Genomic DNA, 26,263 nt, shown 5'->3' on the forward strand with positions numbered 1-26,263 from the left:
TGGCTTTAAAAGTAAAGAACAAAATATAATTTTGGAGTTTCTGAGATTTTTGACTCGAGGTTCAACTTACAGGAGTATTTTATATCGAAAACATTATCTCTCAATCGATAAAAATTAATGTAACTGTACAATTTCTTTCTTACTTTACAAGTTCTTCAATATTGTAAGAATATTGATTAAAACATTGTAATTTAGTTTAATGTTAGTTAACCATAGCATTTTAAATATAAAGTTTTTGTTAATTCTTTGTTAAATAAAACACTATTTCATAAATATGATTTTATTTAAATTAATTAAAAAAACATTCTAGAAAATATAATAGATAAAAAATATAAATTCTTATCTGTGAATGTTGTTTAAATATTAATGTTATTGAGGTTCCGAGCTGTCACTTAAACTCTCACTCGATTGATGTACTTTTGATGAAGATTTCTCTGAAATTAAATATAAATTTTAGGTTATACATTAAATACAACATTTATATTATATCATTTCAATACATGAACTAGCTTATACTCAGCCTGCAGTGACATGCTAGTATTGTATAATTATAAATTACTAGACGTCGTCAGCAACAACATTATAGGTTAAGGTTTGAATCAATTTGATAAGTTATATTTGTATTGACATAGACATGCATAATATGATACGATTATATTTTTTAATAATTTCAAAATGTAAAACTGGCAAAGGAGTCTCACTTCAGACACTTATTATCGATATTATAATACTATTTCTTTAAAAAAAAAACATTTAAAAATACTACTACATATAACATGCATAATATAATATGATTATATTTTTTAATTATTTCAAAATGACAAACTGGCAAAGGAGTCTCTCACTTCAGCCACTTATTATATCGACATTATAATATTATTTGTTTAAAAAAAATCACATTAAAAATAGAGCCGAGATGGCCCAGTGGTTACAACGCGTGCATCTTAACCGATGATTTCGGGTTCAAACCCAGGCAGGCACCACTGAATTTTCATGTGCTTAATTTGTGTTTATAATTCCTCTCATACTCGGCGGTGAAGAAAAACATCGTGAGGAAACCTGCACGTGTCTAATTTCAACGAAATTCTGTCACACGCATTGGAGCAGCGTGGTGGAATATGATCCAAACCTTCTCCTCAAAGGGAGAGGAAGCCTTTAACCCAGCAGTGGGAAAATTTACAGACTGCTAATGCTAATGCATTAAAAATACTACTATAAAAAATGCTGAAACAAAAATTGAATAATGTCTAACACCAATAAAAATTAATATGGGATTAAAATCAGTGCACGTACAAACAAGATTCAACATGAAAAATAAATTTTAATATATATTTAATTTAGATAATTTGTAAACCCACCTATCATACATACTGAATACTGTGGTGTGTCACAAGGCAATCCGTAAACTAAACCATTCAAGTGGTCTTGTCTATCAAGATTCAAACAGGAACTATCCATGGTGAAATCTCCATCCAGCCACGGCGGCATCTAGTGACAAAAAATGACCTATAGCTCAAAAATGGATCCCTGTTAAATTTGTAAAAGGTGTATTAAATATTTAATAATACATCTTCAGATTTTTTTTTTTTTATATTTAAACAAGCACACTTACAACATACATATTAAACATTTACAGCCAAAGCGACTATATTAAAATATCAGATATGTACGTCAATGACAAGTGCACATAACATATACAAACTACAAACAGTGTACAATTAAAAAGTCCACACATTAATTCAAAAATAAAACAAAAACATTACGCAAAAATCACAAAATAAAAACAAAAAACATCACTACATAAACTTAGGAAAACTAATTAACTTAGAGAAGAAAAAAAAAAAATAGTCGACAACTTTTCGTTTGAATACATGAAACGAATCACAAAATGGGTCCAGACCTGGCAACTTTTTGGAAATTTATTTATTTTTATTTATTAATTTTCGAAACACCATCGGCATATTCACAAAATATTTAAGAAAAAGTAAGAAATACATTCTTGTACGGTGTGATACATCACTACAGGCGTTTACATTTTACACATCAAATAACAAAACATTACACTCTTACATTAATAAATCTTTAAAATAACAACAAAAATATGAAAGATATGAAGTAACAAAAAGGAAACCAATACAATAATAAATTACTCCAAATTAAAAGAAATAAAAGCAAAAACTCTTGACACAAATTGAGCAAACAGTCTAATTTTTTCTTAAAACTATTGCTGTTATGGCTAAATATATCAATCTCATGAGAAGTGATATAATTGTAACGACTCATATATCGGATAATAGGCGAAAACTTTCCTACATTTGTACGGAATCTAGGAATAGCGAAGGTGTTTTGTATTGGGTGACGCGGAATCGTTCTTGGGACATTTATATAGATTTGTGAAAGTAATTTTTGCGAGTCTATTGAACCATGGATTAATTTATGCAGAAACATTAAGTCATGATTGCACCTACGTTTCTCCAATGTGGCAAGTTTGAAGTGTTTCAGTCGTGTATTATAGTCTGCGCGATATGGACAGCTTCTATCTTTATATGCCAAAAACTTTGTAAATCCTTTTTGAATTCTTTCAAGGCGATTAATGTGAATTTTATAAGTTGGATTCCATGCAGGTGAAGCATATTCAATAATACTACGGCTTAGTGAAAAATATAAAGTTAGAATGGCATTTACGTTTTTAAAATCATGACATGTTCTTTTAATAAATCCTATCATTTTCAAGCATTTTTTTACGATTGTATCTATGTGATCTTTTAATTGAATTCTTTTATCTATAATTACACCTAAATCTCGTAACTTTTCAACTTCGGATATTAATTGATTATCTATGTAGTAAGTTGATGGTATGAAGTTTTTCTTTTTTTTACTAAATTTGATATGCTGACATTTATTAATATTTAGTACCATTTTATTATGAATACACCAAGTTTGCACAGCACTCAAATCTTGCTGCAGTAGTACTGTATCATTAACAGTTTCAATAGGCCTATACAGCTTTAGATCATCAGCAAATATTAAACACTCACTGTGATTTATGTAGTCCGTAATGTCATTTATAAAAAACAGAAATAGTATAGGACCAAGATGGGAACCTTGCGGAACGCCCGAATATGCAGTATAAGTCTGTGAATTATAACCTTTGACTACTACTTGTTGCAGTCTGTCTTTTAAGTAAGATTCTAACCATTGCAGTAGCTCCCCGTGTATTCCATAATATTTTAGCTTGCGTAACAAAATTAAGTGATCAACTTTGTCAAAAGCGTTAGTAAAGTCTGTGTAGATGGAGTCTACCTGAATACCGCTATCAACGCAATTGGAGATATCTGTAACATAACTTACAAGATTGCTAATAGTAGATTTATTTTTACAGAAACCGTGTTGTTTTGTTGAGATAACTTTTGAGCTATATTTTGATAATGATTGACAAATAATGAATTCAAATACTTTAGCAAAATGATTTAGTATGGATATCGGTCTGTAATTATCGACTAAGTCTTTATCACCTTTTTTATAAATAGGAATAACATTAGCTATTTTCCATACTGACGGAAATACCCCGGTCTTAAACGAAGTTTCAAAAATTAATTTTAGTGGCAAAGTTAGATTGTTGTGAGTTTTTTTAATGAATATGGAAGGTATTCCATCAGGGCCAGCTCCTTTACAAGGATCAATTGATTTTAAAATTTTATGAATGGAACGTTCACTAAAGTATACAGAGCTTAGAGAAAATTGGGGATATGTATTATGTGAAGAAAATATGTTGGTATTTTTGATAGTCTTATCTTGAGTAAAAATGGATTCAAATTTTAATTTAAAAAGATTGCATATTTCTTCGCCAGTTTTAGCAATATTTTTGCAATCAGACTTCCTCATTTCTTTTGGAATATTAGAAGAGCTCCCACGACCAGACCAAAATTTTTACGGATTTTTAGTAACGGTTCCCTCAACACCTTCCCTATAACTAGTATAACAACTACTTGATACTCTTGTAATACGGGAATTTAACATTTGGAGTTGTAAAGCGTCTCTAGGATTACCATACTTTTTATATTTTAATCTAGTTTTCTCTTTTTCGGCTATAATCTTCAATAAAGCTAAGGAGTACCAAGCAGGATATTTTCGATTTCTAAGTTTAGTTTTAGGTACATTATTATTGATAATTAAATTTAATACATTGTAAAAAATAGACACCATATCATCCACATTGTCGGCAGCTGATCGAAATTCCGATTCCCAATTAATAGCTTTGAGTTTCGCATTTACAAGCTCATAGTTAGCTTTTTTAAAATTATGAGTAGCAAAAGGTTTTTCAGTTAACATACAAGGTTCGAAAAATTTTAAATTAATTTCCAAAGGTGGATGGTGCGGGTCAACCCTTGTTAGTATGTGTGGGCTATTATTAACCGTAATACCTGGAAAATTTCCGAAAACTAAGTCTAGAGTTCTATTATTGCTATTTTTAACATTATTGTATTGTAAAAAATTATTTAATGCCATGAAATCTTCTAAAATATATCCTAAATTTTTGGTATTATTGTCAGGTAAATAATCTCGTCTAGGACCAGGTTTCCAGTCTATGAAACCCATTACAAAATCTTGCCAATTGCACCACGGGAGACTGGGATCCAAGATTAGTTTTAACGCGCGGGATGTGATTTAAACTATACCCAAAGGGAGGTACATAAATGCTGCCAGATGTACACAGAAAAATATATTTAAAAATTAGTTCACAAATTCGGTAACGGTTTTCTAATAAAAAAAAGACAGCCCGATTTTGATGAAAGTAAGACTTTAGAAGACTAATAGTCGTTAGAAAAGAAGGAATAAAATTTAAATATTGTTCAAAGAATAAATTCTTAATCCAAAACGATAAGAACGTCATATTTTATAAAGCAGTCTTGTAAAATGACTATAAGTACAACTCTGACTATAATTGCGTTTGGTGAAAATCGCTACGAACCTTCATTAAAAAAGTGTATTGAAATTATCTAACTTACATACAATCCTATCGAAGAATCACCAAAACTTTTAGGGTCCAGTATCCTTTTGTTATTAGCGGGATTATACCACGAATACGTGATCGCATCACTAGCGATATCTTTCGTCATGTTCAGGCGACCGGATATCCAAATATGTTCCACAGCTAAAATAATGAAAAATGAATAAATACATATAACTTTTAATTAGATTCTTTGTTAAATACTTGTTGACTTCCAGGCAGGATATATATTATAAACATAGGTATATCACTGTATTTAAGTAACATGACTTTGTATTTTTAAATGTTGAAAAAGAGTAACTACTGAGTTTCTTGCCGGTTCTTCTCGCATTTCGAACCGGTGGCAGCTTCACTTAATATAGTTTGTTAAATGACGATTCAAAAGTGCTTATAAAAGCATACTTGAATAAAGTATATTTTGGTTTTGAAACAACATTAATCGTTTACATAACATAATATGTTTTTTTTTTTATATTTATTTGGGACACGCAAATGGGCCACCCAGTGGTAAGTAGTCACCACCGCCCTTGGACGTTAACGATCTAAGAAATTTTGACCATTCCTTATTCCTTCAGTCCTTTGTGCCTGTTCTACCGGCTCAGTCACCCTTCAAACCGGAACACAAATATACAAAATATTGGTGCTTGATGGTAGAATATATGATGAGTGTTGTTTCAAATAACTAAAATATAATTTTCATTGTACACGGAAAATGGTTAAAAAAAAAAAAATATCCCGCTGAGTTTCTTTCGCCGGTTCTTCTCAGGTCCGAGGTGCTAAATTCCGAACCGGTGGTAGATTTTTGACAATCAATAAGCAAGTGTATACACTTCTATATTGAATAAAGATTTTTGACTTTGACTTTGACGTTGACTTTGACTACCCAGACGAGCTTGCACATAGCCCTAACTCCAAGTAAAGAATAATTAGCTTTAGAGTTAGACAAAACATGTATTTATGCGACGTGCGCTTAGACTTAAATAAAAAAGAGTATTTATGTAACTTCATTTAAAAAAAAAAAAATGTTATTTTTTATAAATTCAATTAATTTATACATAAAATTCTGTACTAAAAGTAATGATCGTGTATCATTTGATAATCACACATTCGAGCATACGGTTGGTTCTAACGTCGGTTAAAAAGCAAGAACCGTTTTAAGTTTATGATTTATAATACACAATAAAAACTTCTTTCAGCGTTGCGACTTGCGATGAGATATCGCTGCATACATGTTTTGCTTGCATCATATGTACGAGTAAGGAGAACTGTATAACCTAGTAGATAACTGATACGAAGGTTTCGTTAAAGATTATTTTTGTTCAATATTAATTATTCTTATTGTCCATTTCATAATGACTATCATTACATAACATTACATTAACATCCTGTCAATTTCCCACTGCTGGGCTAAGACCTCCTCTCCCTTTTAGGAGAAGGTTTGGAGCACCACGCTGCTCCAATCCGAGTTGGTGGAATACAAGTGAGGCAGAATTTCGTTGAAATTAGACACATGCAAGTTTCCTCACGATGTTTTCCTTCACCGCCGAGCACGAGATGAATTATAAACACAAATTACGTACGTGAAAATTCAGTTGTGTTGCCTGGGTTTGAACCCGAAATCATCGTTTAAGATGTACGAGTTCTAACCACTAGGCCATCTCGGCTCTTAATCACTATCACCATTCATTATATCATACATTAAAATATTAAGTCCTCCTGTCGTATCTCTACGCAATAAACCCAAAAATTACCAAATCGTACATACAGTTTAAGTTGACTAGTATATTATACATATTATATATATATATTAATGGTATATGCGTGTTTAGTAGTTTTAGGCTGTAGGCATACAGCCTTTATTCTAATACACATATATGTGAATCAATGCGTATGTAGTAAATATTACGACGATTATTGGAGTTGTCGAATATGCCGACCAATAGAGATGTACAGTATAACACAAAAAAAATATGTAGATCCTTATTATACCCGTGCAAAGTCGAGTCTGATATATATAAAGAAATTATGGTTATTATTAATAAATTTATTTAATTAATTATTAGAAAACTTTAAATTCATGTTTCTATTCAACACTAGATGGCGCTAAACAAGATTTTCATAACTTACGTTCATCCTTATTTTCTCCCATCGCTAGTAACAATTGTATCATAATATCGTTACTATCAATGCTGGCGAGGGATCCATTCATCTTTTGACAATTCTCAAAAGCATGTTGCCAATAAAATAGTTGTCTTACGAGAATGTAGTAATAATTGTCGTCACTAGGTGTCGCTAGTGCTGTTTTTAATGTCGGTAAACCTGAAAAGTACGAAAAAAATGCTTAAAAGAACATACTGCAAATAATTAATTTCGTTTTTTTAAATGGCTTTTAATATTGTAATAATGTTACAAATACAGGTATACCGTTTTACGGCATTCATTACAAGGTACCTTTAACGACAAAACATAAAAATGATATTTAATAAAACTGAACACATATTTACTTGTGCCGATAATCGTTAAAAAGTTAACGCTACATATAATTATGGCATCACAATTTTTTTTTGTGTGTCTTATCACGGACTTTTTTAGGCTGTCTAGCGAAGTATCACAACCCCACATAGACACTGGCACTGTACAAAATATAACTTTTCCTCACGATATAATTGCGTCGCTAACCATAAAAGTTAAGTGTTAATGTCTTGTGTCGGTAATCTTATTTTTCTAACCAAGAAAGAACAAATGAAAAATTCGTTACCTTCGTAGCAAATAAACTGCGTTTTTCTCTCGCAGCGCGCTTCTAAAAACACTGGAGTCCGTGTCGCGTGTCTGTCGACTTGAAGACAACCGCTTTGTTTAATTGATGTTCTGTCTCTGTGAAATAATCAAATACAATAAGGAATGAGTGAATGAAAAAACTGAATCAATTTAAATTGAACGAACGAATGTTTATATTAAGAATGACCATTTTGTAATATTAATTTATAATTGCATACGACAAATAAAACTAATGTTAATATAACCCCTTTCCTCATATGAGGAATATCTACTTATTTAAATATGACTAACATAAAAAAAAAAAAAACGTTTAAAATACGTATTGCAATTTATTTTAGACTCGAGATGGATAAATTGTCTAAACACGTGCATCTACTTTTGAACGTTCATGTGCTCGTTTTGAGTTGAAGGAAAACATCGTGAAGGAAACCTGCATGCGTTGGATGACATGTGCTACATTTACCCAAGCCCCTCCATAAGGTTTCATACGTGTACTTGACGAAAAAAAATATACTAGGTTATATAATAATGACCCCCAAACATTGGCGGTCCAGATTGGCCGCTATTGCCAACTTCTGTCAGGTCGACATTATCACTATTCAACTCTACATCTAGTATCATTTATCCTAAATAACTCTTATATATAAGAAATTCCATTGAATAGTATTTAATATATATCATATAATTAGGTATATAAGTAATTTAATAAAAACATAATATGTATAATAAAATGGTAATATCAAAAACCTCAGTGGCGGCCAAGGTTGGGCGTCGCTAAAGAGTCCCGGATTGAATATGCTTAATCCAGTATCCGTCCAAGTCCAATGTCCCAATGAACCTTTGGCTCCTACCCATGCACTTTCGATACCTAGTGAAATAAAAAAAAATTATATATAAAAAAATTGTACGCTTAGATCTTTTAAACTACGCATTAGATTTCAATGCAGTTTTTATCAATAAACAGAGGATTTAAAGTGGAAGGTTTATGTGTATAATACATGCGTATTATATTGGAGAAAAACCGAGAATTTCCATTATTTCTTTTTATGTTCGTTGTTCAATATAAAAGTTGTAGATATACTCAATTTGTACCCATATGAAGTCGAAACGGGTAGCTAGTATATAGGTGTCTTTAAAGTAACAAAAAATTAATTTAAAGTTCTTGTTTAATCATATTTCATTATATTTTTTAACAAAGTTAAAACAGAATCAACATATTCCTCATTCGTGAAGTTTTTTTTTTTTTAATTTGCAACCAAGGCATTTTGACTCCTGTTGCCTGTAGTTTGACTTTTTTCCTTGTACCAATATTATGGGTATTACATTTTATTACAACACCATTAATATTTATCCGTAAATACATAACATTACAGAATATATATTGAGAAGCAACAGTTGATATCTTGTTTTTTTTTTAAATTTATGCCATAAAGTTTCGAATCGCTGACCGAACACTCGTAGTAAATATATAATTTTGACTCACTCGGTCTTGATTTCAGCATCGTTAGACCCAATTTCTTCAAACACTTCATCGTCGAGATGTTGGCCAACCTGTATAAAAATAAATCATATATTTCATTCAAAGAATTACTTGTCTTGAAGTGTCAATAGCGCAATGGCTTAAGGGACATCTGGTTATGTATAAAATCGCAGGATCAAGCTTTAAGCTTAAATGGAGTATTAGTAATTCCTTATAGTTCCGTAATGGGGTAGTGCTAGTATTCGTTTAAAAAGAAATTGCTCCTTATGTTATGACTATCCCCTTTAATTTTACTCGAATGAGTATAATTTCATACATTTTGAGGAACTCTTTTTATACACAAAGGTCTACCTCCCTACCTCTACATTCCATATTTTTGTTTCTATTTTTAGTATTACATCTGTATTTTATGTTTGTGGTTTACTAGAGGGTCTCCCGCGAAACTTCGCGGTTGTTCAAAAGATTTTTTAGGAATTTCGAAACCTATGACAGGTTTTGTTTTGATTTAATTTCATAGTGCGCGCCAAAATCATGAAACATTTTTTAAATGATTTTTTTAATATCAAATAGTATACATTAGTGCTGTTGGGATTGGAGTTTGTCGATAACAATTTACTTTTATTTTGTTTACGTTTTTCATTTTTTTTCTTATATCTACCGTAACCTCTAACCGGACAGTAACATTTTTCCGCTCTCTAAAATTAATTATTTGTTAAAATGTAACCATTTAGTAAATTGCAATGAAGAATCTTCTCCATTTTTCTGCACATCTACGGTTGGAGCTCTTCAAAATGAGACCATAACCGATTTTTATGTGCAGCTATGTTCCCATAAACACTGGGACAATCTGTTTACGTTATTTATATATAAGATTAATAATATGTAAGGTTTTCTAATAATTATCCTAAATTTCATTTTTTTTTTATCAACTGGTCACACTGGTGGCCGCTCGGTGGGGCGCGGCATTAAAAACAGCGGTTGGGGAGCAAGCGCGGGAAGCGTGCGGACATTTTGGAAGTTACCTAATTGTATTTCTAGAAATATAGTCCTTGTCAGTTTAATATTTGAGTTTAATTATAACCTTCGTCGACACGTGCAGTGATATTTACAAATTATATTTTAAATATTTTGTACTCACGACATTTTCTTCATGACACAGTACGCAGCCGCTTGGTGCCAGTCCATCCGACCGTCAAACAGGTGGTAGAGGCCGGTACGACACCTTACCGTCTTCAAGTTCTGGACTCTCACTTCTATTCGAGCGTCTATAAGTAACAAGATTTTAACATTAATGATTACTGAAGGGAAATGGGGTAGGTATAATAAGACACGTCTGCACTGTTTGACAATGTTTTTAATAATGAATATTAAATAATCAAGTAAAGCTGTTCGTTGATTGAATGAGTGGTGAGCGAATGTGAATGAGTGAAAGATTGAATAATATAATGAAAGAGAAATCTTTTATGTATAGAGGCTTGAATTTTTGTATATTCCAACAGTCCCCCTCAAAAATACAAGTTAATATAATATAACAATACCATAACATAATTTCTTTCATTACTCATTTTTACAAATAAAATACTAACTATTTAGTTACATAAACCATAGTTTTATTTATTAAATAAACTCATTCCTTCATTTACTTGATTAACACAAAACATGAATTATTTTTCAAAACAAATTTAAATTCTTTCTTAATTCTATAAATCTCTTGGAGGGTATCGCTTTTGTGAACATGTCAGCTAGTTGATTTCCTGTGGAAATAGGTTCTAGCTTTATTATTTGATTAGCGATTTGTTCCCTAATAAAATGATATTTTATATCTATGTGCTTAGATTTTTTGTGATTTGTGGGGTTATTGGCAATACATATACAACTATTATTGTCTTCAAATATTACAATAGGCTCTGTTATTTGTATAGAAATACTATTTAACAATGACCTTATCCAGACTGCTTCTCTCACAGCCTCAAAGAGAGCCATGTATTCAGCTTCCGTTGAAGAGACGGCGACAGTATTTTGTTTTCGTGTGGTCCACGAAATTGTACAATTATTAAAGGCCTTAAACAAATAGCCAGTTGTACTTTTTCTGTCGTTCTCGTCACCTCCCCAGTCGGAATCTGCATACCCACTTATTATCTCTTTATATTCAGATTTTTTATAAACTAATTTTAAATTAATTGTACCTTTAATGTATCGTAAGAGATGTTTTAAATATTTCCACAACTCTTCGTTATTTTTAGATTGATATCTACTTAATATATTAATACAAGCACAAATATCTGGCCTTGTGCAAAGCATTGAATACATAAGGCATCCTATAACATTTTTACAAGGTGCATCATAGTGAGTGTCTGAATTTAAAGCTACAAAATTGATTTTAGAAGGAAAAGGTGAATTCGATGGATTACAATCTTTCATAGAAAATTTATTTAGAACATTTTGCAAATATGTTGTTTGATCTAAAGAAATTGTATTAGTATTCTAATACCAAGAAATAGTTTTAAGTCCTTCAAATCAGTCATTTGAAATTTTTGCATTAAACTGTTTTTAAACGCTTGTAATAAATTACTATTTTTAGTAGTAATAATTAAATCATCAACGTACAGAACTATATACACGTTTTTATCTATACAATTTTTATCTAATATGTACAGACAAGGATCTAATTCAGAGTTCTTAAAACCCATTTCCTTGAGAATGAGATCGAACCGTGCATACCAACACCTGGACGACTGCTTTAGGCCATATAATGTTTTATTCAATTTACAAACCTGGTTATTACTTGCTAAAATACCTTCCGGTACTTCCATATAAATATTTTCTTTCAATATACCATTTAGAAACGCGGTTTTAACGTCCATGTGGTGTAAATGTAAATCAAACTGATTTGCCAGTGCTAATATAAATCTAAAAGTAGTTATCCGAGCCACTGGTGCGAACGTTTCGTGATAGTCTTGTAAATACTCTTGAGTGAAACCTCGAGCAACCAACCGAGCTTTATAACGTGTAGGTTCACCAAATTCATTATTTTTAATTGTAAATACCCACTTGCAACTTATAATATTAACATTTTTCGGTCTAATAACTAATGTCCACGTTTGGTTGCTTCGAAGCGACTCAATTTCATCCTGTATAGCGTTCAACCACTTATCAGAATCGTGCCTATCGAAAATATTCGTATATGATGTAGGTAAAGATTGCGTATCATTAAAAAGAGATAAAAATAAATCAGGATCGTGCATTTGCTTATAATTCTTTGGGGGTAATTCTCGAATTCTTTCGCTACGTCTTAAATTAGTGGTATTCGATGAACCGTCCAACGAATTGTCATTAAAAGAATCTTGTTGTTGATCTATTTTTAGCTTTGCCGAATCAATTTCGGGCTTACTAAATTTTGAAAGGGTTTCAATGTTGTCACTACTGCTACGTGTAGGGCGTGATTTTTCAAAGTTTAACTCGTCAAAAATAACATCGCGAGCTATAAAAACTTGATTATTTTCGATATTGAATAATCTATAACCGTTTGCATCGTAACCGATCAATATTGACTTGAAAGATTTCTCATCAAATTTAGTTTTTCTAGCTTTGTTATGAACGTATGCAGTAGATCCAAACATTTTTAAATGATTTATTTTCGGCCTTTTACCATGCCACATTTCGTATGGTGTTTTATTTATCAGAGTTTTAGTGGGTAGTATGTTAATTAAATAAGTAGCTGTTAAAACAGCTTCACCCCAAAATATTTTATTTAATTTCGCACTTGTAACCAATGTTCGAGCCATTTCGGTTAATGTACGATTCATTCTTTCTGATACACCATTTTGTTGTGGGGTGTAAGGAACCGTTAAATGATACATTATCCCTTTGTCAACACAAAATTCTTTGAATTCGTTTGAAAGGTACTCTCGGCCATTATCGCAATATAAATTAACAACTTTAGAATTAAATAAATTTTCACATTTTGTTACGTAGTCTTTCATACATTTATATGCTTCAGATTTAGAATGCATCAAATACGTTACTGTATAATGAGTAAAATCGTCAATAAAAGTAATAAAATAATTTTTATCATCAAATGTAGGTGGTGTAATAGGACCACAAATATCGGAATGAACTATAAAAAGTGGCCTATTTCTGACTGATTTATCTTTTGATTTTGCAAAGGGCAACCGCGACTGTTTACCAAGTATGCAAGACTCACATAATGTATCATTAGGCATAATATCATTAATTAGGTAACTATCATCAATTAAGTTTTTTAGAATGTTAAATTTATTTTTGTTTAAGTGACCTAGACGCTTATGCCATAGTTCGTAAGATGTAGAAGTTTGAGACAAATTTAAATTATGTTGAGATCGCGTATGCACTTGAAAAACTAATTTAAATAAATTATTACTGATAACACTCGATACTAAACACTTGATACTATTGTTAATATAAACACTGTTATTTTTAAATATAACAACCATACCTCCTTGTTGAATACGATATACAGATATTAAATTACATGGCACGTCCGGCGCATATAATACATTATTAATCGCCCCTTGAAAACCTAAATTAGTAGTGACATTTATTGTACCTTTACCAAACGCTTGAATGCTTTCATTGTTCTTAGCTATACCAATTTTAATCGGTATTGTGAACTCTGAGTAGGAAGAAAATAATTCCTTACTATTTACAACGTGGTCAGTTGCACCCGAATCTAAAATGAAAACAATATTATTAATATGATATTTATAAGAATTTGACAACTTACACGTTGAAAACATAAATGCGAAACTGTCCTCGTTATCGTTTCTGATTTGCAAAGCGCTCGCAGCTGCTGTTTTACTGCCGCTACTACCTCCATTTTGTTGTAACTTTTTGAAAAATCGACAATCCTTCTTCATATGATTTCGTCGTCCACAATAATCACAATATAATTTTGAAATTTTATATGATGAATTTCCGGCGTATGACTTCTTTTTATAATAATTATATGATTTCCTTTTATCGAATCCAATTTTGTTCTGCGATTTGAATTTATTCGTTGATGTATGTAAAACTTTGAGTTCTGTCGTCGTGGTATTCTTCAGTTTGACTTCGTGATCTTTTGCTAGCATATTCTTCTTAATCCACTCATTATCTGGTATTGGTGGTGGTTCTTCGTCAATAACAGGCAATAACTGCATTTCTTCTAGTAGTGACCTTATACGAAACTTCCAAGTACTATAGCGATCACCGTTAAATTGTTGTATATTTCTTTTACTTCGCGAATCCATTTTGAGTAACACTTTTACTATTAATTTTAATTATTTAAACAACTTTAAACATGACCTGGGCCCATAACCTGAAGGGAAATGGGGTAGGTATAATAAGACACGTCTGCACTGTTTGACAATGTTTTTAATAATGAATATTAAATAATCAAGTAAAGCTGTTCGTTGATTGAATGAGTGGTGAGCGAATGTGAATGAGTGAAAGATTGAATAATATAATGAAAGAGAAATCTTTTATGTATAGAGGCTTGAATTTTTGTATATTCCAACAATTACCCTATCTGTCTACTCCTCTTTCACAACGATACTGCTTAACCGAATTTGATGAAATTTGATATGAAGGAAGCTTGAACTCCAAGGAAGGACCTAGGCACTAGGAAAAAGTTTGGGAGGCAAATTCTACTAACGTATAACGGTTATAGTTCGTTCCAGATTCTAATCCGCTCCAACTTCGACCATTCCTCATATAAATAAACCTAATCTTAATCGTAGCTGAGGATCAATTTAGCTTATTTATATCGAATACGATACGATCCTAATTATATTCCGATCCAATTTCGATCGAACCGCAACTGATTGTTGTGTTAGTAGAATAGAAAGGCAACGATTCAATTTCGATTCGATTGCGACAAAATCACAATTTTTTAGTAGAATTGACCTTTTATCTTTATTCGTGTGCCTTATTGTTATTAATAAAAAAGAAAAGGAAATTAGAAGGAGCTAGCTGTTCGAAATTTGAAATTTGCGCCTTGTACATATTTTGGTAGCTATTCATGAGCCTTAGTGTTATTGATAAAAAAGAAAATGGAGGTAACTGTTCGAAATTTGAAATTTCTTGTACGTTTTCGTCTTTTCAATAATGAGTAAGGTCCAATTTCATTGTGCATACAGCCAAGTTAATTAATTCTAAAGTTTCTCTGTTACGATATAGTTTTAATCAATAACATTGTAGAATTGTTAACGTTTAGAGCGTTCAATTTTAATATTTTTAATTTAGTATGAATTAAAATTCACTTGTTGGGTTTGTGCAAGCCCGTTTGGGTAAGTCCAACTAATCAGATATTCTACTGCCAATCAATAGTACTCAATAACGTTGTGTTTCGGCTTGAAGCACAAGGAACATAACATCTTCCCAAGGTTGGTGACGTATTAGCTGTGTAAAAAATGTTTAATATTTCTTACAGCGCCATTGGCCATGGGCTGTCTATGGGCTCATACCATCAAGTCGCTGTATATATATAAGATGACAGTAATAATTGACTTTCTGATGAAATAAAATAATGAAAATACTCTCTACCTCTTTCACAGGCGAATGGTCTCTCCAAATGACATGGTAAGTCGAGGAACACAGGCTTGTCATGATGGACCCTCTCTACCGCAACGCAATCCGCTCCCCCTTCCGGTACTGGGACATGGGTTCGATTTAACCACTAAAATATAAAAAAATAATATTAACCATTTTTTATTAAAAAAAATTAAAAAACAACATGGCAGGTTTGCCCAACAGCTGACAACCAATCCCTAAAAGTTGATCGAAGCTACGGGCGATTAGGGATGTATGCCTAGTGATAGGTATCACAGTTAATAAACTGTTATACCTATCACTTCGCTGGGCGGAAAAGTAAGGACGGGTCAACGGCATAAAAAAAAATGCTTTTTAACTATCTACGGATTTCGTACACCGATTTGTCAGTTTCATAACTGAAATCAACTGGACGTCAGTTGATTTCAGTTGATTTCTATCTGTAACATAAAGAAGGAGCCGAGATGGCCCAGTGGTTACAACGCGTGAATCTTAACCGATGATTACAGGTTCAAACCCAGGCAAGCACCACTGAGTTTTCATGTGCTTAATTTGTGTTTATAATTCATCTCGTGCTCGGCGGTGAAGGAAAACATCGTGAGGAAACCTGCATGTGGCTAATTTCAACTAAATTCTGTCATATGTGTATCCACCAAACCGCATTGGAGCAGCGTGGTGGAATATGCTCCATGCCTTCTCCTCAAAGGGAGAGTAGGCCTTAGCCCAGTAGTGGGAAATTTACAGGCTATTTATGTTAATGATTAATATAAAGAAAAATAAATCAGTATATTTATATATACACAGATACACCTTGTATGGGTTGACCATATAAATACACGTAGAACTTAGAAGACCGTAAATCAGGGAAATGGGCCGCCCGCTGTAAGATATATTAACAATTCCTTATATCGCCAATGTGCTATTAACTTCGGGAACTAAGATGTTATGTCCCTTGTGCCTTTAATTTAACCGTTCAAACCGCAACACAATTATACTAAGTAGCCAAGTTTAGCAGTAGAATAAATGATTGTCACGTGGAACCTTTGAGAAGGGCTAGTCTTACCACCTTATAAAAAGCATTAACAGCGGCGGCCTCCAAGCAAAATTGAAATAGATTTTTTATTTAAAACTTTTGTTTTTGATTTAATTCGATGATTGAGTAATTATTTATTAAGGTTATAAAATAACAGTAAATTAAAATAAATTTAGCTAACTAATTCATTAATTCAGAACATAAAATATTGAAGATCAGTTTTTTAGTCGCATAGTTCTCGGCCCATGCTTAAATTATTATTAATTTAAGCATGGGCCGAGAACTAAAACTAAAAGATTTAAGTCTAAGAAAGACGACAAAAACATCAATTTAAAAAAAATATATATTTTCTTTATTTTTTAACTTTGTAATTATTTAAATGTAAAATATTTTAAAAGTACACAATTTTTTTTTATTTGTATAACTTTACTATCACTTGTCAAACATAACAAATAACCCAAACCAAACAACCAGACCTACTTTTGAATCACATACCTACCTCCCGGAGCCTCGCAATGGGTAAGGCCACCGCTGAGCATTAAAGTACCTTTAGTAGTGTTGCTGTTGGATAAAAATGGAAAGTACGTTAAATATTTCGTCTGAAAAGCGCACATCCTATTATCGCGGGCAACACGAGCGTAAACGATTGAAAGGCAATTTTCTCAAAAGTACGTAATATTATTTTCGTTGAATTTCGCTTCGAACCTTATATCTAAGCGCTAAACAATATTCTACATTTATTCAGGTTTCAAATATAGTTTTAACCACTACTATATTTTATCTAATTTAATCTATGAACTTTGAAACGGGAGATAAGATTTTGGAACATTTATTTAGTATGTACAAAAAACAAAAAAAAAGACATCAAATGACTAATGAATATAAAATTAAATTAGGGCATAAGCAAATATGACGCAAGACCAATAAACAGTTTTACACATTAAAAAAAAAAACCGAGAAAAATTTACATAAAGGACCTAATTACATGCGTATAATATAGTTAAACGATTTTGATTATGTATATAATTATAGTTTTGCATCTATTAGGTCCGCATCGTAAGATTTTGAAATATCGTCATAACGAAACGCTGAAAAGTTTTACATAATAAAACAATTACTTCAAGTAACCACGTCCGTCTGTACGTCATTTGAGTGCGAAGTGATTACGTCATAATGGTAATCTAAATGTATCACTCTGTGCAAGTCGCGACTTGTTGAGGCGTATGACGTACAGCGCTGAACGCGGCGGAACAGGGATGAACACCAGTGGTCATCAGTGGTCGTTACTTTATGCCTGATATCCGTGAAAGCTGTAACGAAATAGACGCAGAAAGCTAAACGTCTAGCCTGTGGACAAACGCTAATTGAGCTGAATATTAGTTCCTAAATGTAAATTAATCCAAATTCAGAGATAGAGTGTTAGTCTCTTGTCAAACTATAGTCATGGAAAAGAGATTTATATTAATTCAGTATATTTTTACTGCTTCACCCCTGTTTCTTCTTGGCTTTCTCCTGATCCCTCTTCACACTTTTACCACAGCAAGAAAACGCCAGTATTGGCAACCATGGCGAGCAGATTGGTCTGCTGAAGTTTAATCTGCCCACACTAAACGGAACTATACCACACTATCTACCACACTATACCAGCAAGCAACAAGACTGAACCATGACCTCTTAATTGTCTCTCAGATATGAATGTCGTCCAGAGAAATATATACTTACCATTGGATAGTGTTTTGTAATTTCATCATTTTCATTCGGTAGGACGTCACCAGCCGTCCTCCTTAACTCCACGCCATGACTCCATCGGTAACCTTCAGGGTCTTCAGCTGAATCACGTCTCGCTCCAACCCATATAGATTCTATTGCTGAAATTTTACAATGTTCTTGGCAAACTTTGACTTTTTATTTGACTGCACACCTTGGGAATGTAATGATCGCCTCCAGGCTGTTTCAAATAACTAAAATATAATTATCATTGTACATGGAAAATGGTTAAAAAAAAATAAAAAAATATATCCCGCTGAGTTTCTTTCGCCGGTTCTTCTCAGGTCTGAGGTGCTAAATTCCGAACCGGTGGTAGATTTTTGACAATCAATAAGCAAGTGTAAACACTTCTATATTGAATAAAGATTTTTGACTTTGACTTTGAAACGTTTCCATGACGTGTATTTTATCAGGTATTGAACAAAAATGGTTAATCTACTTTAAATGAAAAACGATAGTACAGTGGACTCCCGGTATCCAGCGCCTGGCTAATCCGGCATCCCCTGTAAACCGACATATCTATTATTATTGAATATTTTTTTGTCAATCTTCGCTAATGTAAATAATTCATGATTGAACAGGTTACAATTTGTACGATATTTTGTTAGTTTGTATTTGACTACATGTGATAATCAAAAAATCATAATACCTACACTTTATTCAAGTAGGCTTTTACAAGCACTTTTGAATCGTCATTTAACAAAATATATTAAGTGAAGCTACCACCGGTTCGGAATGTAGATTCTACCGAGAGAAACCGGCAAGAAACTCTTATTCAACATCTAAAAACACAGTCATGTTGGTTAAATAAGTTAATGAAGTATGATTGGTACTTCAGAGTATAACACTTATCATTGGATTTGTAATGAGTCGCTTTGCAGGTACTCTTTTGTAAAAAATCCTATACTATAGGAGGAATATAGGAGGTCTAAGACTAAGTATTCTATAATCTGTACAGCCCTGGAAACGTTTGTCGGATTAGGGGTCCACTGTACGTACATTAGATTAGTTCTAGTATATTTTATAAATAGTGTGGTATTATACGGTAACTCACTTAAAAATGGACCGTGTACCATAAAAAAATCGAATCAAATTAGCTGAAACTGAAAATATTTTCCGGTCAAATTTAAGGCATTAAAAAATAAGCCTATGTCATTGTCATGTCATTACCTTGGACTTCAGGCTTAATTCATAACAAATTTCATCAAATTCGGTTCAGTGGTTTGGCTGTGGAAGAGCAACAGACAGACAGAGTTACTTTCGCATTTATAATATTAATATAGACAGATTTTTGTGTCCATGTTAAGTACGCTAATAATAAACTCACAAAACTGTAGTTCGGATAATGCTTCAGCCATAAATTCAGCTTTTTCTCTCGTATCTAACACGGCTAACGTTCCGTTGTGGTGACCACTGAAAAAAACAAACTTACAACAGTATTTTTTTTTAATTTCCTAACAAGTTCCGCACGGAGAACATTGCTCTGTCAGCCATAATGTTAATGAGTAAATGCACTATTTCCAGTGCAGAGCCGGCATTCAAAACAATACATGCGTTAAATAATGACGTAATCGTATAAAATTATAAAATGTAAAAAGACGAAAGAAGACAAAGGAACAATTTCATTATTACACAGTAGGAGCTTTTTATTCAAAGTAAAGATTCTAAATGACCTCAATTTATTTTTATTTTATTCAGAATCCACAGAGTTATTCCAAAAAAAAAAAATTCGCATTCGTGTAAAAGTTACGATATATTTTTTTTTTAATCAGCATGTGCACCGGGCAAGACGTCAACATTCACCGCACCAACGATCTTGATTCAAAATGGCGGCGTATACTGACAACCGTCAGTCAGCAACGCTCGGTTGATTGTCAAGTATTATTAATTTATAAACTAGTGGGTCGCCCGCGAAACTTCCCGTTTATTCAAAATATTCTTTAATGAACTTCAAGACCTATGACAGGTTTTGTTTTGATTTAATTTCAATGTAAGCTGTGAGTTACTTATTTACATTTGGATTTTTTTAATGTCAAATAGTATAAATTAGTTTAGTAAGAATTGGAGTCTGTCTGTCAGTAACTTTTTCCGGGCTCAATTTTCTTTTTTTTAATTTTTACAATATGATTGGTACTTCAGAGTATAAAATAGAGAATCTTATCATTGGATCTGTAATTTGTCGATTTACAGGTGCTCTTTTGTAAAAAAAATCCGAAATATAGGAGGTCTTAGGCAGTACTCTATAATCTGTACTCCCTTGCAAAACGTTTGTCAAATTTCCGGGGGACCACTGATATAGGTTAGTTCTAGTATATTTTATGAATAATGTGGTATTATAGGCTAAAAAGCCTAGAAGCCTGCTCGTTTGCCAACTATGTAACAACGAACTCTTTACATTTTCTACACATAGGCTTGAGCTCTTCAAAATGAGACCGTAACCGAATTTTTATGTTTAGCTATCGTCCCATACTCACTCGGACACCTTTTGAAATAAAAAAATAAATAAAAAATGGCGACGCATGCTGACGGTTGCCCGGGGATACGTATTTCGGATGAACGTTTTTTTAATTTTTATATATATATAGTTTGGCGGACGAACATATGGGCCATGTTGGTAAGTGTCACGCCAAGTATCAATCAAGCCGGTGTGACTACAGGCACAAGGGACATAACATCTTAGTTCCCAAGTTTGGTGGCGCATTGGCGAAGTAAGAGATTAATATTTCTGGGATGGGCGGTGGTGACCACTTAACATCAGATGGCCCATTTGCCGGTCTGCCTACCTATTACATAAAAAAAACATCATGTTCATAATTCATATGTAAATAAATGTTTTAAGAGAACCAACTAAATATCGTTTTATTTTTAATTAATACCAATTTCTCACATGATATATACTCACCGGCATAGAATCTTTGCATTCTCCCAGTTCACTGGTAAATTTTGTATTAAATATTCTTTATCGTTGAAAATGTACGTTTCCCATCGATCTGTCGCTGCATACGGAACTGAAAGTACATATATTTTTATATAATGTAAGAAATAACTGCCCGTGAACGTGTCACGACTGGGCAAAAGACGTGGCTCTATCTACAAGATCAAAAATAGACTCCACTGAGAGGACCCTGCAGGAAACTCAGTAGTTACTCTTTTCCACCTTTTTAGTTACATGTCAATAAAGTACAATTAAATTGGAATATTGGACAGCATCACATACATTACACTGATCCCAATGTAAGTAGCTAAAGCACTTGTGTCATGGAAAATCAGAAGTAACGACGGTACCACAAACACCCAGACCCTAGAAAACATAGATAACTAATGAACTTTTTCTACATCGACTCTGCCGAGAATCGAACCCGAGACAAACTACTCGACCACAGAGATCGTATATATCCTGATAGAAATCAACAAACACCAAATCCACGCTTTTTTATCATTAATTTAATCTTGTATTCAGTAATATGCCTTATTTATCAATGACTTTTAACCGCGCCCCATCGATGATGTATTGACTTTGTGAAATCAAGTTAACATGGGATTTATGATACAACTCGTGTTCGACGGTTATGAGTTATCGTGAAGAAACCTGCTGCACATGTTTCCATCAGCGTGGGCAGCGTGATGGAAAATGCTCCTACATGATTCTCTCAACTAGTAAACATATAACATGTCTTTTAATACTCTAAAGGCGTATTACTGGAAAGCTACCCAGAACCTTACTTCTAGATAGCTATGTTTAGAATTTCAAAGATTCCGTGGACAATTACATATTTTTAACCAGTTATAGCCCTCTTTTGTCTGTCTGGCTGGTCTTCTTTGAGAATAGCCGCCGTGACAATAATCGCTCCGGACATCATCATTATTATACGGTTTTGTACATCAAATTATTTCAAGGCCTTATTTTAAATCTATATTGAATTAAAAATGAAAAATATTATACTACTATTTTCGCCCAGAGGATCGGAATTGCGATTCAACGGGGAAATGCTGCTAGCATTCGTGCCAACATTCCAAGCGGTCATGATTCATACAGTAACAATTTCTAATTCACATTTGTATATATAAGGACTTAATGTTAATAATCTTTATGTAAATGAATAAATTTAATTTAAAACAAAATACCTCTATACTGTTCATTGTAGCTGGCCTCAGAAACAACAACTGATATTAAGAATATTATATTTTTGAAAATGTTCTTCATTCCGACGACCTCACTGCGCTTGCTATCGATCGTACTTCGATATGGATTCTGTTTCTGAAAGCGTTTGCCATTAATTACGTAACCTACATGTATTATTGAAAGGTTAAATATTGACATAACAGTTCCACTCCGTGTTATTATAAAATTATTACAACATTTATTTAAATATAATATTCTCACGATCCTGATTGCATTAGTTTCATGGGGAGCGGACATTTTGTTTCAGTGAAAATATGCTTTATTCAAAGTGCCCAGATGGTTCAGTTGTTGAAACGTCTTAAGTTAATCTGAAAATTTGATTTGTTGCTAAATGAAATTCAGATATATGCTTACTTTGTGTTTACAATTAATTCCGGTGTAGAATAACGTCGAGAGGAAATTGCTTGTCTTGGATGATTTTGGAAATTTACTACATATATATCTAAGCTAAGCTCTTCTAGAGCTAGATCAGTAGAAAATTTATAGACTGATATTTTATTTAAATAAGCATTTATAAGCAAGCAGTTTTGTATTGTCTATAAGATAAAATTCTATATGAAGGTATCACTGATTTAAAATTATAACAATGGCAGGCGGGCAAATAGGTTTTTCGATGGTAAGTTGCTATCACCGCCAATAGACATTAGCTCCCTAAGAAATATATTCCTTGTTTCACCAATGCACTACTAATACTATGAGGCTATGTCCCTCCTGTCTTACTCGCACTTTGTATTGGAACACAAAAATAGAAATCAGTACTCCTTAACGGTAGAATAAGCTAACCCAAATGTAAAAAGGTCATTGATGTATATAAGAAATAAAACAGGACTTAAAATTGATCCTTTTTGGATGCCTCACAAAATTGTATGTTTTCACAGAAACTTAATCAATTGACGTAGTTTTTTTTTATGGTATCGGTAGGTGGACGAGCAAATGGGCCACCTGATGGCAAGTGGTCACCGCCGCCCATCGACAATGGTTTTGTAAGAAATATTAACCATTCCTTACATCACCAATGCACCACCAACCTTGGGAACTAAGATGTTACGTCCCTTGTACCTGTATACAACTATACTGTCCCGGAATACAACTATACTGAGTACTGCTATTTGGCGGTAGAATATCTGATGAGTGGGTGGTACCTACCCAGACGGGCTTGCACAAAGCCCTGCCACCAAGTAAAGTGCTACCACGTAGTATAAACATAGATAACAAAGATATTGATCTCAATATATCTCGTACGAAGGACATAAAATCTTAGTTCACAAGATTTTATGTCCTGATGTAATAATATGTAAGAATATTTATATTTCTTAAAAAGCAACGTATCAGATCGTTTATATGACGCAAAAAGAGTTTCGAAATAGATTAATTGTATCTTGTTTTAAGATAGACTTGCGCGTGATCAGCAGAGCCGTCTCAAGCTATGCTGGACCCTTGGGCATCCTTGAATTTGAGGCTATTTTGGTAGATATTTACTACCATGTACAAATAATTCGCTTATGGCCAGGCCTTAAGTACAGTTTCAAATAAACGGTGCGGTAATTTTCATAAATCCGTAGGAATCTGATTGGTTGTACAATCTTATGGCTATTTTATAGTACTTATATCTATTCCTGTCATGAAGAGCACGTCTTTCTAGTTTTAATATCGTCTATCGTCAATAGCCTTTTTCGATAAATATGTTTGTTATTTCATATATACATAGCACTCAACGTGAGCACAAACTTGTGAAGGAAATTGTTGGGGGGAGGGGGTTCTTCGGGGCACCCGTCATATCATATGGTAAAGACAGTAAGACAGACAGTGATCATCCTAGTGCGCCCTAGTACACCGGAATACCCACTAAAAACCAGCGGTACCCTCTCTGTCTTTTCAGCGGGCGCCACGGATCGCTTTCGCGTGCTACCGTGATGAAATATTAGGTCTGTCTTCGTTATGTACTTCTTATTAATAGGTAATTAGTTACCTTTATCGAGCAATTCGCCCAACAATTCATCACAATCGGATGTATGGTGTAGGAATCCATGGACAACAAACATACAAAAAAAACTTAAACTTTGTATATAAAAAAAGTCGATACATATAGGCTAATATATATATATAATAACGTGCCATATTACTATTATTAAATTTATTTTAGGATTAATAAGAAGTGTTTATAATTGGGCTTAAGTTTTTAAGAATTTCGCCCTTATCCGGTTTCTTATAGGTACTATTTTATTGATATTCTCACTGGATTTCAATAACATACGTAACTGGTCAAATCTTTGGGGCCATTCATTTATTACGTAAGACGATTTAGGGGGGAGGAGGGTCGACCATGTCTTATGTTATCTTACAAGAGGCTGGGAAGGAGTCTCGATAGTTCTTACGTAAGATCAAAAAATTCGCAAAGTTAATTAATTTCAAAAAATTGATTATCTGAAACATTTACATTCTTTAACAGGGGGGAGTGGGTCGGCAAGCAAAAATAGTCTTACGTAATAAATGAATGGCTCCTTTGCATATAGAAATTATTTTATTTTTATTAAATGCATATAAAATTTGATCGAATGCAATAAATTAATAATATTAGAGTTAAACGTAGACTAAATATATCATTAAAATTATCTAATTGTAATTTGTAGTATTTAATTTGTTTATACATCAACTTGCCAGTCGACTTGATCGAAGCTACGAGACAGTCGAAACAAAATAATAATAACGTACTTACAATTAGTTATGGTAACGTTTATTTGGAGTGGCTGTCGAGTTTTGTTCCTTTTTCATTTAATAAAAATCTTAACAATCACTTCATAGTATTTTCTCCAAAAATAATATAACAAATGTAAACTATTCGTAGTTCGATTCGTAATCAACAATAACATAATTCAACCATTTGTATAATTAAAACTCATGCGTATTTCCATCTCGCTCGCACTCAAACACTTCAGTCCACAGAAGTGAAGTTAGTTACATTACTTTGGAACTAACTTCAGTTAGCTGACATTACAATAAACCTTGTAGTTCTCGTAATCGTTTAATACCTGAACGTACTTGGTGTACATTTGAATCCTTACATCATCCCGGGTAACACTGGGTATAAATTAATTTCTTAATATAACGGAGCAGTCGTTTGTTAAATTTTAAAGTACATCATCATTATCATCAGCCCGTATTCGTCCACTGCTGAACATAGGCCTCTCCAAATGCACGCCACTGTGGTCTTTCTTCGGCAACTCGCATCCAGTTCCTGCCAGCCGTCTTGCGCAAATCGCCACTCCACCGTGCCTGAGGACGTCCTACACTACGTTTGCCGAGACGCGGTCTCCACTCTAGAATAATTAAAATAATAATAATAATTTTCTTATGAAAAATAATGCTACGACATACATATAATATATGTGATGGCTACATGTAAAAAAATAATTGTTGTTTACATACTCTGTAATAAAAATGGTA

At 32.9% G+C, this 26,263-nt stretch overlaps 1 protein-coding gene across 5 annotated transcripts; it reads right to left on the reverse strand.

The window, feature by feature from the left end:
* Positions 1–336: 336 nt before the first annotated feature.
* LOC125074225 lies at positions 337–25,691 on the reverse strand. 5 transcript variants are annotated; one of them, XM_047685496.1, is made up of 15 exons: positions 25,536–25,691; positions 23,038–23,127; positions 22,762–22,894; positions 21,539–21,644; positions 19,964–20,049; positions 18,592–18,737; positions 15,831–15,963; positions 10,408–10,534; positions 9,273–9,340; positions 8,537–8,657; positions 7,770–7,885; positions 7,139–7,330; positions 5,010–5,155; positions 1,359–1,488; positions 337–434 (listed from the first exon to the last, which is right to left on the reverse strand). In XM_047685496.1, the coding sequence occupies exons 2-15, from the start codon at positions 23,041–23,043 to the stop codon at positions 370–372; spliced, it is 1,575 nt and encodes a 524-aa protein (XP_047541452.1). In that variant the 5' UTR covers positions 23,044–23,127; positions 25,536–25,691; the 3' UTR covers positions 337–369. The 5 variants fall into 5 exon arrangements, with proteins under 5 accessions (XP_047541452.1, XP_047541451.1, XP_047541454.1 ...); XM_047685495.1 differs by having other exon boundaries at positions 23,021–23,127; XM_047685498.1 differs by lacking the exon at positions 23,038–23,127 and having other exon boundaries at positions 22,762–22,888.
* Positions 25,692–26,263: the final 572 nt, after the last annotated feature.

Source organism: Vanessa atalanta, chromosome 27 (assembly GCF_905147765.1).
Source record: "Vanessa atalanta chromosome 27, ilVanAtal1.2, whole genome shotgun sequence".
Lineage (NCBI taxonomy): Eukaryota > Metazoa > Arthropoda > Insecta > Lepidoptera > Nymphalidae > Vanessa > Vanessa atalanta.